The sequence below is a fragment of the Onychostruthus taczanowskii genome, unplaced genomic scaffold, assembly GCF_017590055.1.
Source record: "Onychostruthus taczanowskii isolate IOZ18803 unplaced genomic scaffold, ASM1759005v1 scaffold119, whole genome shotgun sequence".
Classification (NCBI taxonomy): Eukaryota; Metazoa; Chordata; class Aves; order Passeriformes; family Passeridae; genus Onychostruthus; species Onychostruthus taczanowskii.
The window spans coordinates 628494-646328 of NW_024498340.1; the positions used below are offsets into that span (position 1 = coordinate 628494).

Here is a 17835-nt window from a genome sequence, read left to right on the forward strand (position 1 = left end):
TGTGATGGAGTCATGGGTATAACATGGCTGTAAAAGCAATGCTGCCATGCAGTTTTAGTGGGAGGTGTTAAACTCAGCTTAATAGTGGACACAGGCCCTAGAGTCACAGGCCTGAAACAATTTTTAAAGATGGGATTTTCCAAGAGCACTGTCTTGGTCTACAGCTGCTCTCCCTAGAGTCACCCACAATGAGAATGGATTTAAGTCAGCCCAAACCTCTAATAATCACATCCCTCCTCCTCCCTGCTGCTTTCCAATCAACAACCCCTATGAGGAGACAAACCATCTTCTGATGGCTCAGGCATCTTCCGTTCTTTACAAACTGCATCAGACTTGTCAGTCCCAGGCACACTTTCTTCCATTCCTAGAGCTGTACAGCTAAAAAAGAAAGACAAAGAAGCTAGGTTCTCTCAAGGAAGCTTGTTGTGCCTCCTACACTTATGCAGAGCAGTACTTTCTGTTTTAAAATATGACATTTCTCCACCCCTAAGAACCTCAGATACTTTATTTTTGGCTCAGCAGTTTTGTTGTCACTGCTCTTTATTGTTCTCTTCCAAGGAGAATTCAAGCTTCAGCCTGACAATGCCTTCATCACTGCACAGCCAATGCTGATGCTCTGTGTGCTCTACAAGCAGTCTGGAACACCCCACTGAGAAATGCTTTTGCCCAAGCTTCTCCCTGCCTTCAGGCTGGTGTGGTCCATTTACAACACCCAAGGACTTACTTGGTCCAGGATTTACACTCGTCGGTGGATGAAGAGACCTTTGAGAAGTATCCTCTGGGACATGGTATGCACATTGTGTCCCTGTCTTGTTGCACTGTGTGTAGGAACGAAAAATTTCATAGATGAGTTTCTGTGGGCTCCTTCCAAGTGAGAGGAAGGTGACTATGCTCTCCATCCTCCCGCTCTACTCTCCTCCCACAATCCCCCTAAAAGCTTTCATAAAGGGTGGGGTCTTAGGTTATATTAGGGCAGCAATGACAGTCCCATGTAAGCCCCGGAAAGCCTCACCTGAGCACTCCTCTACATGATCAAAATGAGAAATGACCAGGAGCCATTTGTGTTATTTATTGAAAAATAACACACAGCTGTTACATCCTTCCCCTTCTATTTATTCCCTCACGATGATGCTGTGCCACAGACAGTGACACTTACTGGTATTGTCACTTCTGTGAAGCCACAGTAAACAAAATGCTGCATCAGGATTTGTTAGGCTGGAGAAAAAACAGCAACTCCCCTCCAGACACATGAAGCATTTCTTCCTCCATTTCTCTATTATTTGCTGCTTTTTTGGGGTTCCTTATGCCTGGTGCAGCTGTTCCCAGAGTTCACTCTGAACTTAACTGTTTTCCACCCACAAAACACCTGCATCTGGTTTTAATTACACTTAAATTAAATGTCTCTAATAAACCTTTGCACTACTAGCCATCCAAAACAGAATACACGAGCTACCTGAAAAGTGCTAATCAGTTTTAACTTGTTTGTAACATTAAAAAGTGGCAAAGCAAAGTCATTTCACAAAACCAGACTGCAAATCTGACCTCAGGAACACCCCCAGAAGAGTGCTTCTCTGAATACAGGAGCAACGCATGACCTAGTGACTCACAGTCAGACACCTCAGCAAACATTAGAAATGTACTGGACACCTTCTAACTACTGCCATGTCCACGTGACAACTTGCAGAAGTCACTTGATCCAAGATACTATTTAAACTATGGAGGCAGGAGCCTTCAAAAAGTGCACAGTCCAGGAGGATGATATGAAGCAGTAATGACAACTCAGACATACATCTTCTGTTGACAATCACCTGAGAGTCTAAAGGACCCTCTCTAATGTCACAACCCACAGGATGCTGGCCTCATCCAGTAGGCCTGAGCTGGACATTTCACTTTGTACATCCCCTTTCTATATCTTACCAGGAGGCTTGACTCCAAGTCCAGGAGCACACATGGTATTTCGCTGGCAGCAGTCGCAGTCCTCGTTCCAGTGGTAGCCCATTGTACAAGCACACTGCCGCTGGAACGTACTGTTCCCTGGGTTCACTTCTCTCAAGGCCTTCCCTAAAAGAGAAAGCAGATGAGAGTAAAAATCTCTCTGATAACAAACCTCACGTTTCTGAACCTCCTACTTGCTTTGCTTGAATGGCAGATGCAAAATCATTCATGTCAGAGGAAATGGTGTCTTTCCGGAAGCACGGGAGACCCTTGATCAGCACGGGGTTCCTCACCCACTGCACTTCTAAACAATACATTTCCTTATGGCTTTTGCAGAAAATAAACACAGCATTTGCAAGGGTGAGACAAACACATTAGGGGAAGTGAATGCAGAGTGTGCTGGGCAAAAGGACAACTTCTAAAATCAGCTCACAGGGGTGAATGGCCCCAGAGAAGATAATCACTATCAGCAGCACTGAGACTGCAGTCATGGTGCTTGGCACAGGACAGGATCTCTGCTGTCCGGGGACCTCCCTCTCTGCCAGGCTCTTCTGCAAGCTCAGCCTTCAGTGCTGGGCACCTGAACACAGCAACTTCCCTAGATCCACTTTCCCATCTTCATGCCTCACTAATTTGGATTAAAAGGTTTTGCAGTATGAACAGCTCACCTTGATCACATATTTTATGTAGTATGCATTTATCTTCTTCGTTCCAGACATCCATATACTCGTTTGGGCCACATGGCAGGCACACACTATCAGAAGTAGCAGTGCATCTAGCAGACAAATACTTCCCTGTGATTGAGGAAAGGACAAGTAGGTCACCTGGAAGCTGTAGAGCAGCTGTCTAAGGAGGTTAGAGAAAAATAAGAGATTGGCTGCTAACACTGCTGTGGACAATCATGTCCTCCTGCACCTTTTAATTTGTCAATCTGGTCCCCATTTAGTGTGACACTGAAACATCTGTGAAGTGGACAGCCTGGGAGCACAAGAATGGAGCTCCTTTCCGTCTCCCGCACTGGTTAAGTGCTATCCCAACAAAACAGCTGCTGTGGCCTTTGCTGAGGCCAGCAGGACCACTCCTGCCCTAGGAAGGCACTTGAGATCAGGCACCTGCAGGGCACGTGCCAGTCCACCAGCAGTCAGGAGAGCTGGCTGCCTCACCCCGGAGCAGCTGCTAAGGAGCCTCTCAGCCTCACAGCCCCGGCAGTGCTCACGTACCTGGCTCACACTTCCTGCAGCACCGGCCAGAGTGCTCATAGTGTTGTTCGCTCTCACACGGCGGAGTGGTTTGTAGTGACAGCTGGAGCAGGGAAGGAAAGAGAGGACATGAGAACCAATACACTTGGAGAGCTCCAGACCTACCCAGTCCCAGTGCTGGCAGAGAGAAGGAAGATGTTCTGTGTCTGTCTCTTGTGGATAGCCAAGCAATAAAACTTACCCCACATTTGTGACTTCAAAGGTGCTTTGTAGACATGCTGAGAGTATGTACTTGATGATGTACACACAAGGACTTTTAATAGAGCCAGGTGACAAATAAATAACCCATCTTGCAATTTGTCGTGAACTTTTGGCCTGCTACATAACCTTTTCTTACAGCACTCTTTTATTTAAAATTTATTACTTTAAAACAATTGTAAAGGCAAAAAAAGGCATAGAGATACCTCTGTAGTCTCTTCCACAGAAATTACCTCAGATCAAGACCTGGGAAACTGCCAGTTTTAATGCAGAGCATTAAGCAAACAAGCAAAGTGAATGATTTATATTCCTGAAAAAGAAGAAGTTCCCAGCTTCCCGCTGGGATACAAAATGCTCCTGGCTAGTCCCACAAAATACTGGGCTTAAATTTTGCAGCTTTTTATGGCTCCCACAGTGTCCTGCAGAGGTGGTCTCATGGAACTGAGGCAGCCATCCAGAAAGGTGATGCAATTACCCAACAGCTTTTGTGTCTCAAAAAAACCCAAACCAAAACCAACACAAATCTACACAAAGCACCCCCTCTCCCCCACCCACCTGAAATGGGTACATGACAGAACATCTGCAAAGCGGGCAGCAGAGTTGCCTCTGGCCCTCATGGGCCTTTGCACTCCCTCCCAGCTCTCAGCTGCCTGTGCACACAGCGGTCCCACCCAGAGCTCAGGCTTGAGGGCATGGCTTGTGCTGGGGATCCTGGCCAGCCAAGCATTGTGCCCAGCCCGTCACTGACCCTGCTTTGGCAGCCCAGAGTCCTCAAGGCAAACTCAACACCTCACAGTAGTTGATCTTGAAATTAAATAAGGTGATTCAAAATTGAGCCCATAGCACGGAATTCTTCACTCTTGGATAAAGCCATGAAAACTGCATTAACTTGGACAAAGCTGCAATAAAGCTTCTTCTGCCAGTTAAAGGGAGCTTTTGCCATCTAATAGCACATGACAACCCTATGCCTGCTGGTGCTGGTTCCCATTCCTCTGCTTAGCATTCTCCCCTTGTTTCCTCCAAGTCTTTATATCTTCTCCTCTCTCCTTTTCTAGTTTAAGGAATAGCAACCTCTTTAAAAAAATAGCTTTCCCTAAGCACCTTGCCCTCTTCTGATGCTGGAAAGGGTCTTGTATATTTAGGATGACCAAAAAAGACTGGATTTTTTTTAAACACCACTTTCTGGCTTGGAGTTTGAGCTATGGGTTGGTGCATGACTTGTGTTTATCAAAACTGTGCTAGCTGTGTCTGGAACTGAAAAAGTAGCACAAGTCAGAGGTCTTGAGTTCTTGTATTTTTGCAGGGTATAAACAACTTACAGGCTTTTTTTTTAATCATCAACACAACCCCAGGTCAAATTAAGAGTCTAGTCCTCTTTGTCTCATTGTTTCCCTGTCTCTTTCTTTGCATTCATCAGAAGTACCTTTCCTGTGATTAGATAATGCCTTTTTGGAACAAACACTGCATTCCCTGTTTACACGGCACCTCCAAGGAGGGGCACAGGATAACAGGCAGTGCTGGTGAGGGAAGAGGCAATCTAGGAAAAGGAAAGTTGGGCCAGCCTGGCAGCTGAACAGCGACACAGCTCAGTGACCCCTATATTTGAAAGAGCTCGTTTTCTGTAACACACTTCAGGCTAAAACACTGAGATGGCCAGCAAAAGGCTGAGGTGATGACGTGGAACCAAGCACAGAGAGTGTCTTGAGCAATTGATTCTCTACCCAGCCATCCACAAAAGTAACAATAGTGGTGAGACCAAAAGCAGTCTCAGCCACTCGCTTTTTGTTACAGAATATCCTCTTTTTCCTCCTTTGCCCCTGTTTAATAGTTCCTCTTTAGACAAAAAGACTAAAAAAATTACTGAAGTGTCAAACAAGGGCAAAGTCATCCTTTTTGCGGAAGGATATGCAAATCTGCTAAGGAGCATTCAGCTAAAGGGTCTGGAGTAATTTCTGAGAATCACAACTCAGCCTGAGGAGAAGCAGCAGGGCCCTGGAACCAAGGTGAAGGGAGCAGGCTAATTGCTCAGCCACTGCTGGACATCATTTGATACCACCAGGCTTTACGACAAAATGAGGGCTATTGTTATGGAATAGGTCACAGCTGCATTAACCTGTGCTCTGTGTCAATAAGCAGCCTCTTCTGTGTCTGTGTCCTTCCCCTTTTCACACAAGCCAAGGCATTCATAAAGCTGCAATATTCCCTCTTTTGAATTTTTCCCAGTGGTGCAAAGACAAGGCTCTCATGGGGCTAACCCCCAGGTGAAGGTGAGGGATTCTAGCCTGGTATGGACTGGTTGGACCTGCTGAGCATGAAAGCTGGGGCAAGAGTTGACAGGAAGGGAAACCAAAGCAACCTGGAATTTTGGTGGGAGCCAAACTCAAGACTTTTTGCTAACACAGCTCTGCTGATGTCAGGCTATCCCATGTTAATCCCTCTGCCAGGCAGATGTGTCTGTCTCAAACTGTACATTAACTTCCTTTGGAGGATGGGAAGTACTTGTGCCGCTGGCAGCACGATGACCTGATGCTTCACCATCACCAGCACATTCCTGCCAATGTGTCCTTCTGAGACAGGGAAGTGCAATTCATTTGCAGATGAGGAACTTGTACCAGGAGGCCATCTGGCTTTACAGAGGTGACAGGAAACCAAACCAAGTCTCCCAAGGCCCAAGTCTGCTCCGTTACCCCTGGAACATCCTTCCTCTCCTCGGATGCTGGCCTGTGGGTCAGAGTGACCACCAAGCTCTTATCTAGAGAGAGAAAGTGCCAACTTCCTCTGAAGTGCTTAGATGAGATTACACCCAGCCTGGTCATTCCTTTAATGGTCTCGCTATTAACGAAGCTGCTCATTAAACCCCACCACCACATGTAAATAAGTGCTTCAGAGAGCTCTAGGTATCCTGTGTAAGTTTAATTTGTCATTTCAAAAGTGTGCAAAGCACCCAGATTTGCACCAGTTCCTAAAAAACCACGCAGCTTTCCCATTTGATCAGTATTACTTCAGAACAAGTATATCTGACAGGGGAAGAAGCCAGGGGAAAAAAGACAAACCTCCTCCAGGCTTGGTAGATCCAGTTTGGTAAAGAACACCAACACCTGCTTACCTTTAAGCACATGATTACCACAATGGATTTTGGAAAAAACAAGCATGCTTACATCAAGGTTTGCAGAAAGATTGTGTTTTGGTGTTGAGCTGCAGGCAGACTTTTTAGCTTTGGGTTTTTGTCTCGCTTATTTGTTGAAAAGGACACTAAGTAAGAGTGTGCTTGTGCTTTTAGGGTAGGAGAACATTGATGACAGCATTACAAAGCAACACTGCGTTACTAACACCTTAAAAAAACACACACACAGGTGCTTCTGAAGGGGAGAACCAGCAGCATTCAGACTCCTGTTCTCAGGCTTAAGGAAATATTTGTTCTTTGTGCCCTTGAGCAATCAGAGGGCAGCAGAAGCTCTGTGTCATGGATGCTAAAATTACTCTTCTTGCTCTTCACATTTCAGAGAAGATAGAGTTGCATGGGCCTCTTTCCTTTAAAAGAAAAAAAATCTGGAAGAACAAGGTCGGGGGTTTCCACAATTTTTTTCCCATGACACTTTTGAACAAGAACCTGAGGCCTCAATGAGGATTGCTCATTAGCGATAATCTGTTTTGAAAAAAATGAGATGCAAAGAGACATGTCAAGGGGCTAACTATCTTTTAAGATGACACCTTCTTGATCAGTGTAGTTGTTTCTGGAGAGTATTCAAGTCATCTGTCATCATTTCACTCAGTAAAGCGCATTTTTTTTCTCCATTTGTTATTACAGCATCAATGTACCTATGGAAAAGACAACTTTGGTCTCTCCTGTCTTGCACACACCATTCTTTATACTTTGGAGCCCAGGTTTATCCAAGCCACTTGCTTTTGAGGTCCTTAGACTTGCCTGCTACAAAACTGAAAAAAATCTGTGGATTTGGGGCTTTATTAGCCTTTGTCAACAGGAGTGAGCTTTGAGCAATGTTTCCTGAATTGAAGTAGCCCCTGCAAGCACAGTTGAGAGGGCTTCTGCAGTCATCTGCTGCTGCTTCTTCAAATATGAGCCACTGCCTCTCCCCTCACAGGTACCAACTGCGCCCACAGCTTTCCAGCCTCCCACCTGCTTTGGGTCAGCAGTACAGCTAACCAGACCCCAGATTTTTTCAGCCCATTGCCAGTTTCAGAGGCTTCCCAAAAAATTACTTAAGAGTAAAAACAGAATCTGGTTCTTGATGGGCGCTGCTGTGGCTGGTGCTCCCAGGCACTCTCTTGAGGCACATAATAGTAACAACTCTGGAAAATTTTACAGTTGAGGGTGTACAAGGGGAAAGAGGAGTCCTGTGTTAAAGACTTAATCATAATCATGCTGCATGCAACAGTTCCTTCATGGACAGTCTTCACTGTTGATAAAAATTAAATCAAAGCAGCACCCAAGTCACAGCTTTGCAATTCCAGTTATTTGCTTGCAGGCCTGTAATTCATCACAAAAATCTTAGATTGTGAATGAAATGCTTTTGGTGATGTCAACTTTCCAGTGACCAGTAAACCACATCACAGAACTACCACCACGTGGTAAAATAGAGCCGGGAAATGGCAGCAGCTTAAACTAAATATTATTTCACTCTTAAAAATAGGTCCTTAAAACCCTGCTACAGCCTGAATGCCTGAAGAGGCCAGAAAGAGCATAAGGGATAAAATCAACAATGAAGAGGTGAAGAGAAAACTGTAACGTGCGGCCAGGACTTGGGCAAATGGTGGCTGAAGTTCTGTCCTGCCTATTCCCCTTGTCCCTCTGTTCCAGCGTGCAGCCAAAAGCAAACACCTGAGCAACTGGTACTGCTCCACCGGTAGGAAGGAGCATTCCTCAATCTCAAACCCACCAGAGCTATTTCTGGCCAGCAGCTACGCAAAGCAGAAGTGCTGCACTGACGGCTCTCACGGTGGGGTGGGGGCAGGCAGACAGGAACCTCAGGTATATCAGATATATCGGATGGGAGACAATGGGGGTGGGAGACAGCAGGGCTGAAACAGGGACTGACTGAAGCCGTGAATCAGCCAGCCTGCTTCTACGGGCTGAAGACTTGCCATCACGTGCGCAACATTTGTCATTCAGAGACAAAGTCATCTCCACACCGCAGCCAGAGGGGCACACTTAACATTTTCACTGCCTGGGCAGTCAGTAGTGCCTGCACATTGCCTGCACATTGCTGCAAAACCTCATGCTTTAACCTACGTGTACCCACAGCTGCAGCAATTCAAAGACTAACAGCTACTAGGTAGAATACTCTGAAGGTGAATCAGAGACTGAGAAGCCAAAAGCTAACCAGACCAAAATATTTAACAAAAAGGCTGGACAGAAAGACCAACAGTCCATAACAAGCAGAAATAAAGGCAGCAGAATAATGACATTATCAAAGCTAATACCTAGGTGTGCTTGTGGTAAGGCCTGCAGAGGCAAATCTCTTCTAGAATGAACAGGTGCGAGAGCAGTGCTCCAAAGGAAAGTTTAGTAGCCTTATCACTCCAGGTACTGTCTCAATGACTCATCATGAGTAACTCTACACCCATGCATGCTTAATTAAAAAATTTTTAAAAAACCCAGTAAAGCTACAATGATTTAGGGGGAGCATGCTCCTCTTGAATTTTAGTTCAGCAGATCATTTTTCTATGCTTCATCAGCTGAAGCTGAGTCTTAATGAAGAAATGACCATGACAGATTTCTTGGGCTGGATGCCAGTCCAATGTGGACTTTCTATGCTTAAAATCTGTATATTTATGTACCAGTTCCTTCCAGCATGCCCTCAGAGTGGAACATAACATGCTAATCTCTTATATGTGAAGTGAGATCCCACAATCCTAGCTGAGGTGCTGGGCAGAATGAGAAAGCTTGTAGAAGAGAGGAAGCTTGCTTTCACCACCTGACACTCTGCTCTGGCTTCCTTCTCCTGGATGTTAGCATTGTCCAATTGCTGAATACACTCTGCAGGCAGAAACACGAAGGGCAGAGGTGGGGCTGCAGCCCTTGCTTTGGGATGATGGCTGTCTGGGGGGGACGCGTGTAACACCCACAGACCATTCTGCTTCAGTGTGAGTTAGAGGGAGGACTGCATGACTCTATCTGCACCTTCTCCGTTGTGAAGGAATTGCTGCCTTTAATAAAGGGCTCAAGACTGGGCTGAGAATTGATTAATTCACTCTTTAGGTGTCAGTCACGAGGAACCAGCTCTGCCGGTGGCTGCGGCCAGTAATGTCTATGGAAATATTCTTCCCTGATTGGAAGAGGCCCTGGCTGCTTTCCATAAGCAGGCTGTTTTACAACATGTGGTATTGCAGGGGTGAGCTTTTCTTCCTGTGAGATCAGATTCAAGGAACCATCTCAGCCTTGCTACCAAACAATGCAAAGTTACTGGAGCATATATTGCTCCTAAGGCAAAACTCTTCACTGTGGCAAAATAATACACTCGAAATAGATTTTCTTGTGTGCTACATAAGCAATTTTAGGACTTCATATGAACCTAGTTGCACATTTTTCCCTATCTGTATTTCTGCATTCCAGATTAATGGGTTGCCTAACAAAACTTCACAGTATTTTTATTTCCATACAAGATTCTTTTCTTTTCCCTCCACTTTGACCACTGACTAAATATATTCTGCGTCCATCTGCAGTCACAAATGTTGTTCTTCGCCATTCTTGAACAGACCCTATATACTTTTTTTTCTTTTGGAGTAGCCACAAAGTGGTGAGGGTGAATGACTTCATTTTTTTTCCCCCTCCTTGGCTAATTGGCTCTTGCAGGGTGGATTAAACCGGCCAGTTTTGCTCTTTTACCAAAACACAGCCTTTTCTGGTCTCTTTTATCTAGATTTTAAGAGGGGAGGCAGCCAGAGAGTTTTGCAGGGGCTGAGAAGTAACCTTGGGTCTCAGCTCTCTCTGCCTGCCCACTATGCTGCCATTCCCTGCCACAGCCCCTGCTCCACCCACTCCTCTGGGAATGCTGCAGGGAGGCAGCACAAACACATCTGGCCAAGTGGTGTCGGGAATGTGCCTCTGCCGTGGGGATGCTGCTGGGGTCTTGGGCAAGACCCAGGAAGACCCAGAGGATGATCCAGAGAACACGGATGGGGGTTGGATGCTGCAGCCTACACCATGGCATCCTGCCAGGGCAATGTATCCGCTCCCTTCCTGGGCCTGCGTGGGCAGACCTCCCTGTGACTTTGGTGAGAAACAGATGGGGTGCTATCCCAAGGTGATTAATGACTCTTTGGCTTCCTTTGCAGCCATGACATCCTGGGCACTGCACAAACACCAAAGAAAGCCATGCTCAGAGAACTCACACCCTGAGAAGGCAAACAAAAGAGGTAACCATCAGAAGCCCTGCACAAAGCAGCTGAGGTGGCTACACAGGTATGAGACACAAACCAGGATGTCCTGGAGTGCCAGGGTGATGTCAGCATTGCTCCTGCTGTGCAGTGCTGAGCCCTCCAGAAGGCACCCCATCACAAATATGATGGCACACTGCGGTGACACACAGACAGGGACAAATCAGGAAAACTGCCTTCCCGAGTGCCAAAGCATCACACCAAGTCCTGCTCTCCCAGGGCAGACACAACAGCAGGCTGCCCTGAGTGCCAGCGCGGCCGGATTCCCACCTGCAGCCCACCTTGTGACTTCCAGCCACTGCTGCTTGTGGCGTTTTTCTTCTACTACATGAACTTTGGACCATTTTCAAAGAAGAGTAAGTCATAAAAAGGGGCAAGTTCTTGCAGGCAGGCTATTGTGCCGCACAGACCAAGGCCTACTCAAGTCCAGAGTGCAACCTTGGTTAAACATCACTTAATTTTTATCTTGCATTTACAACATACAAATATTTTGCCTTTGCATTTTCCATCGGCAATAATAAGCCATTCTCAGAGCAGCTGCTTCTCCATGCAAGCAACACCAACCAAGGCATCCTTAAAAACAGGGGTGTCTGGCTGCAGCAGAAGCCAGTGCTGCCTTGCAAGCTGAGTTTCCATGGAAAGGAAGGGGACAGTCTATGCAAGCAGCAGAGCTGCAGCTGATGGCATGATGAACCAGCTACCTCTGTTTCCCTCTTCCCTCCTGTGTAAGCTCAACCAGCTCCTGAAGCAACCATCTCCTCCAAGTGTCCTGCAGCCTTTGCTGCAGAGCAGCTCCTTGCAGCACGGGGCACAGGATGGAGGGAGATCTGAATTCTGTGGTAACGGCATGTGGTGGCAGGAACCCTCCTGCCTCTGGTCACCACAAAGACTTCCTGGAGACCTGGTCATACAGAGAGGAAGTGGGCAGGGAGAAGCAGGAGGACAGCCTTGCAGCAAGCATTGCCTTTTCCTTGCATCTGCACTATGTACCTACTACAGGAGAGCCTTTCACCACTTGAACTCCTAGGGACAGATGGATAAGCCCGACTCAAGTATGATTCCTCTAAATAGTGTCAAGGATGTACTAAATAGTGTTAAGTGACACTGGAGGGCACCACTTTGAGGTTTCCATGATTTTCTATGCAGAAAAAAATCATGGAAATCATTAACCAGTCTAAACATGCGTCCCTTTTACCATCTGTACTGGTTCTTGCCCAGCTGTCAAGTTACACCCACTTTTCGGAACTTGAGGGTAATAGACAGTAATGGGCAATAGAAACAAAAAAAGATCCTTAGGGATGCAGTTATCTCTCTGCTTGACCTGTTTCTTTTGGTTTTTTTTTTCCTTCTGGCACAGTATGAAGAAAGCCCTGTGACCTAGATGACATTGGTCAGTACCCTCGATATGTCTGATAAGCTTTGAATTCTACCAATTTGTGAAATGTGGCAAAGGTTTGTTTTGGTCCTGTTGGTGGGAAAGAAGAAATTACATCAGGCAGATGATGCTTAACATGAAAGGGGAAGTGGGATAGATCTCTTAAATTGTGGTTTGATGTAGTTTTACATACATTATATTCTGTTGATATGAGGTGCTGTGAGATTTTTCACATGTTCTGGGGTAAACTGCAAAACAGTAGAAGGCTTGCCAGCGTTCCTCACGGGAACCATTGCTGCAAGGGAAATTTTACAAATTGAATTACAGTAGCTTTGAAGCCCATGCTGAAGCCCAGGAGTTTAGATTAGATATTGTAGAACTTTTGCTCTACTGAATGATTCCTTTGGTCCTGATCAGAGTGGGAATAATGGACCAGGAGAGCCCATGATGTAACACAGTACAGTCACTGCTACACTCTTTTTTCCCCTCTCTCATCATACAGACTGTGCATTTTAGAAAGCTAGAGAAAAATCTATATTTTGGCCAAAACTTTTCTATATTGTAAAGAATTCCAAATGCTTGCAATGAGCAAACTTTATCTATGAAGCAGATGTTACAGAGTAGTAGAAGGACCCATTCCAAGCCACACAAGGGGAGATGAATCTGTGGTGCAACTGATTTACTGCACATTTGCAAATGCACATTCTCAGAGACTTTGACTCCCATCTAATAGCAACACTGATACTCTTTACTGGTGTTAAGCATGGAAAGGGATGTGACTATTCTGCACAAAGAAGCTGAGCAGATCATGCCCCAGAGAGCAAAATACCTCTGACAGGTGCCCAAAACAAATCACTTGGAAAGATCATCTTGTAGATGAAGCACAAGATAAGTAGGGCTGAGCTCTGTTCCCAGAAGTTCTGCTCCATGCTTGGTGTGTGACCTAGAGCAAGTCACGAATTCTCTGTTCCCATTTCCTCTTTGGTGAAAATGATGACAATGATCATGTCTGTTCTCAGCAGAATTATGAGTGAGTATGCAATAACTTACATTTCCAAATGCTTTTCACTCTTTGCAGGAAATACATTGCCAATATCACCGTTCAAACATGATTCCACCCTATTACCCAGTCTAAACTAACACAAATGCATCAGAAAAACCTCAACCCCCCCCACAGGTTTTCTCACATTTGTTCCATCAGAAAGCAACACTGTTCTAAGAAACCACTGCTCAGATCAGTCAGACAAAGGAAAAACTGAAAGGCTGTTCCAGAGCAGCACCTCTCTAAGCTTGCCTTTCACATTCTTGTAGGTTCTGCTCACTCTTGAAGGCAGAATATTAAATTAATGGGCTCTTTGACAAATTATGTTTTATCCTTATCTTTACGCTACAGCTTTCCTGGAGCTTCCAACAGTTTTGTGCTGCTACTTGTCCAAAGCAACGGCGATGCAAAGTTGCACCCTGTACAAACACAGACTCAGAATTAAGCACGTGTTGGAGGCAGTGGAAAGACTTTACACATCAGCCCAAAATAAATACAAGTTCCTTGTTCTGTGTCCTGTGAAAGGCTATGAATCAAGAGGTGAGAAATGATGAGGAGCTCTGGCTCCCACATCACAGTACCTGAAATATGCCAGGAGCTATATCATGGAAATCTGAATTTCCAAGGTTTGGTCAAAAGCTGAGCTAGTTCCAGGCAATGAGGATATTCCAAAAGGAAAAACTGCACTAAACCCAAATGGCTCCAGAAGGAAGCAGGCATGTAAATGGTTAGTGACCTGAAGTAAAGGTACAAAGAGTATTGAGGTCTGCTCTTCCTGCTGCATTGATCAGTCCTGAGCACCAGGGCAGGAAAAAGACACGGAGGATACTGAGGGACAGGGAAAACCCCCTGAAAGCTGTGATGTACAAGGCACTTTTGAAATTTGCAGGCTCATTCACATACATATGGAGGACACCTGGAAAGCAGCGATTTGAGAGAAGCCTGAGTGTGAGGATGGACAAAATGAAACGTATGTTTTAGAGGGGAAAAAAAGGCCTGTGTGGTTTTAGGCAACATATTTAGGATCAGGGATCCAAAGGAAAGGCTCTCAGGACTGTGCGGTCAGACATGAAATTGTAAGCTGTAGACAGCAGAGGGTTTTCTGTTTTGGTTTGGGTTTTTATCTTTTTTTTCTTGAAGTTGCACCTTGCTTTCAGGGAACCCAGCCATGGCCCAATTACATCCCCATGTTGAGGGAAGCACTTTAAGTTACATAACTTATCAAGAACAATGACACACAGAAAAATACCAGAAGTTCAGACGAAATAAATACAAATGGTAGCAAGGCTGCCAAACATTGATTAATGGAGGAAATAAAGTGCAAATAAAGGGTAGCATGGTTTTTGTAAATCCTGCCAGTCTAGAAGGGTCTAAACAACCACAAGGGACAAGGATGATTTTTAAGCTGTATAATTAGAAAGAGCAAAGCAAACTTCTGCCGATGTAAACTGCTGGAGGAAACGCGATGTGCGCCACTGACAAGGCTGAGCAAGAGCTGGCTGTAGAAAATGGTTTTTCCGACAGCAGAGGAAGACCAGCCGCGATCCCAAGCGTACCACGCTGCCCAGCAGCCACCTGGCACCGCACAGAGCTGCGACCAGAGCACGCTGTGTTTGCAAACAACCGCAGCGCCAAACCTCGCTCAGATCTTCCCCCGCCAGAGGAAAGGGCTGCCCTTTGGGGCGGCTGACCTGGCTCCGGGCTCGGGTTCCTGGCTCTGCCATGGGCAGCACATCAACCTCCGGGAGAGTTAGGCGGCCGCTCGGAGCCTCAGCCTCTCCCCTCGCGGAGCTGGGGTCACAAGGCCGTCCCTCGTCCCGGGGCCGCCAGCATTCGGGATGGCCAGAGCGTGAGGGGACTCATCCCGTGGGGAAGCTGGAAAGATGAACCTGGGCTGCCAAAACCCCGCGTCCCATGCCTGACGGACAAGTGTGCCCACGCTCTCTCGAATAAATCTGTTCGGTAGGGTGGAGTCTGCCTTATTTTTACTCTACATGCAAATTATATCCCTCAACAACCTCACTGCAAATATTTTCTGGTTTCTCGCACCCTGCCCTCGGCAGAAGCAGGCTGTTTTCCCTGCAGATCCCCTGGCTTCCTTTGCAACTTTGGGTTTGGACAACTTTGATTTTACAGAAGCGAGAGAAGCCTATGAGTTGCTGGGATAAAAACAAAACCAAAACCCAAACAAGCAGAGCGGGGGGCAAGGCAGGCGAAGCTGCTCTGCCCAGCCCCGCGGGATGCCGATCGCCCCGAGCAGCGGGACGAGCAAACCAACCCAGCGGGCGGGATGCGGCACCCACTGCCCCCTCCGCCGGCTCCCAGCCTTACCTGTTCGCCAGCGGCAGCGAGGCACAGGAGAAGGAGCCAGCAGCCTGACGGGACGGGCATGTCTGGGTGTGCGTCTCTGCCTCCTCCCGTGGCTCCTTTTCCTGCCACCGAAGGGAAACTAGATCCTTCCAGCCAAGCCCCCGCGCCCGGGCAGCGCAGCGAGGCGCATTTGAGCTGACTACTTCTCTTTCTTCCTTTCCTTCCTCTCAGCTACACGAGGGGAGAAGAGAGAAGAAGAAGAAAAAAAAAAAAAAAAAAAAAAAAAAGCGCCTGGCTGTAGTTCCCACAGCATTTCCTCAGCCTTGACATGCAGGGCTCTTTTTTTTTTCCTCGCTTCTTGTCCCTCCCTTTCCTTTCTCCACCCCTTTTTACAAGAAGTTTAGTCACCCTGCCCACGTCCCTCCTCCGGCCGGTGGGGATTGCATTCCCGGTCAGTCCTTCTCGGCAGGGCCATGTACCCACCTGCCTCCGCCTCTGCGCCCTCCCGTTCCAGCCCCCGGCACCTTTCCTCGCTGTCATCTCCCCTGGAATTGCTGCCCTCTCCTCACGCCCCCGGGTATCGCCTGTCACTGTCAGAGGACATCTTGGGCCTCAGGCAGCCTCCCACCTCGCCCCCCATCCTCCCTCAGTGTGTCCCCAGCCCTGAGGAGAGCTCCTGTCCCATCCCTTCTCGTGCCCTCTCCCCTCTCGGTGCCCGTGCAACATGTGGGTGCCAGCCGCGGCCTTCTGGCACGGCTCGAGGTCTCCGTCCCTTCCCCCTCCACGAACTTTAGCTGATGTCGGGAGCTGGCGGACGGGATTGCTGCCAAGAGGGGAAGAAAAGCGGAAGATGTGCTTTGGGAGCTCTCCCAAACCACTCCAGGCCGTGCACGGGGCCAGTCCCTGCGACCTGACTCGGAACGCTGCACAGTGGCCTCTTGACCCCCGAAAGAGCCGGCAGCGCCTGCCGGGAGGCCAGAGCCTGCAGCTGGTGCCGTGCCCGGCCCGGCCCGGCCCGGCAGCGATGTCCCCGGTCTCACACGGCCCAGGAATCCTCTGTGGTGCGGCAGGACAGGGCCCGGCTATTTACACAGGCTGAGGATCCAGGGGAGCTGGCCCTGTTGGACACAAAACCTGCCCTGTGCTCACATGCTGAGCAATGAGCTTGGGAGTATGTTTCTGACTTAGGCAAAGAAGGAAGTTGTTCTTTCACTTATGTATTTAGATTTAACCCTTGACCAGGAAAAAAACCTAGACTTTCTCTATGTTTTCAAATAAATACATTCAAACACAAAAGATGGAGAGAATATTAAAAACTCATCCTTCCTCGGTGGTGCTGTTGTCTGATTTCTGCTCAGAGGAATGATGTCTGATTTCTGCTCAGGACAGAAACAGCTGCTGAGCTTTTTTCCTGTACTAGTGAAGGGCCTGCCTCCACAGCAGCATCAAGCTATGACCTTCACCCCCAGATAGTTCCCAGGGGTCACAAAGCCTTTTTAATCTCCTTAAAGTTGCTTGACCCCCCCGATGTCCTCAGCAAGGATTATGCCCTGCCTGATCTGTGCTCAAGCAGGTCCTGCTTAAGGTCCTTGTGCTCCTGCAGGTCCTGGCCTCATTCTCTGACACCACATGGCTTTTTGGGCACTGGTGGCCCTAGATGAGTTTGATGCTCCAGAGTGGGCTGTGGCTCAAAGCAATACTGCATGACATGCCTGGCTTAGGGCCAGCGGCTGCTCCTGATGCCCTCGCTCTTCTGGAGGTGACTGGGCAGGGATCATGCTGATGGGTTTCAGCAAGCCATCGAGCTTGCAAGTGCGGTGTCACAGCCCTGTCACCCTGCTTGAGGAGTCAGGGTCTCACCACACTTGGGTTGGACAGGCTGCTGGTCCGGAACACAACTGACTGGGGAGTGAGAAGTGGGAGGGATGGCCACAGCAGCCATCTTGCCTGGTAGGCAACAAATGCAAAGCAGACTTCACTGGGGCTTTGCAAGGTGTGACATGTGCAAAGGTGTGTGCCCAGCTGCTGGCAGCGGTGCTAGTCCTGGTTGGTCCTGGTGGGAGCACACAAAGAGGGAGGGACAGCACTGGGGTGAAATCCTTCTGCTGGAGCCTCATCCACCCATTGCTGAAAACATGCAGCTCTGTGCCAGCCAGGATGTTTTAAAATGTTTGTGTTTATGGTACAAGGAAATGTTTCTTTTTAAACAGAACAGTCTGCTAAGTCTCTTCCCCTTTTCACATTTAGCACAACTCCAAGGCTATAGGCTGTGTTTATTTACCAGCTGCTCGTTCTAACCAGAGATTTACAAGAGCAAA

The 17835-nt window shown here is 47.5% G+C and overlaps 1 protein-coding gene across 2 annotated transcripts in view; it reads right to left on the minus strand.

The window, feature by feature from the left end:
- Positions 1 to 15875, minus strand: part of TNFRSF11A (TNF receptor superfamily member 11a) — a 28397-nt gene extending 12522 nt beyond the window's left edge. For both annotated transcript variants that reach the window (XM_041427781.1, XM_041427780.1), the window contains exons 1-6: positions 15539 to 15875; positions 3156 to 3237; positions 2604 to 2729; positions 1918 to 2061; positions 725 to 818; positions 284 to 378 (exon numbers count right to left, since the gene is read on the minus strand). In XM_041427781.1, coding sequence (XP_041283715.1) covers positions 284 to 378; positions 725 to 818; positions 1918 to 2061; positions 2604 to 2729; positions 3156 to 3237; positions 15539 to 15598 — 601 coding nt within the window. In that variant the 5' untranslated portion in view covers positions 15599 to 15875. The remainder of the gene's footprint in view (positions 1 to 283; positions 379 to 724; positions 819 to 1917; positions 2062 to 2603; positions 2730 to 3155; positions 3238 to 15538) is intronic.
- Between the last annotated feature and the right edge of the window lie 1960 nt (positions 15876 to 17835).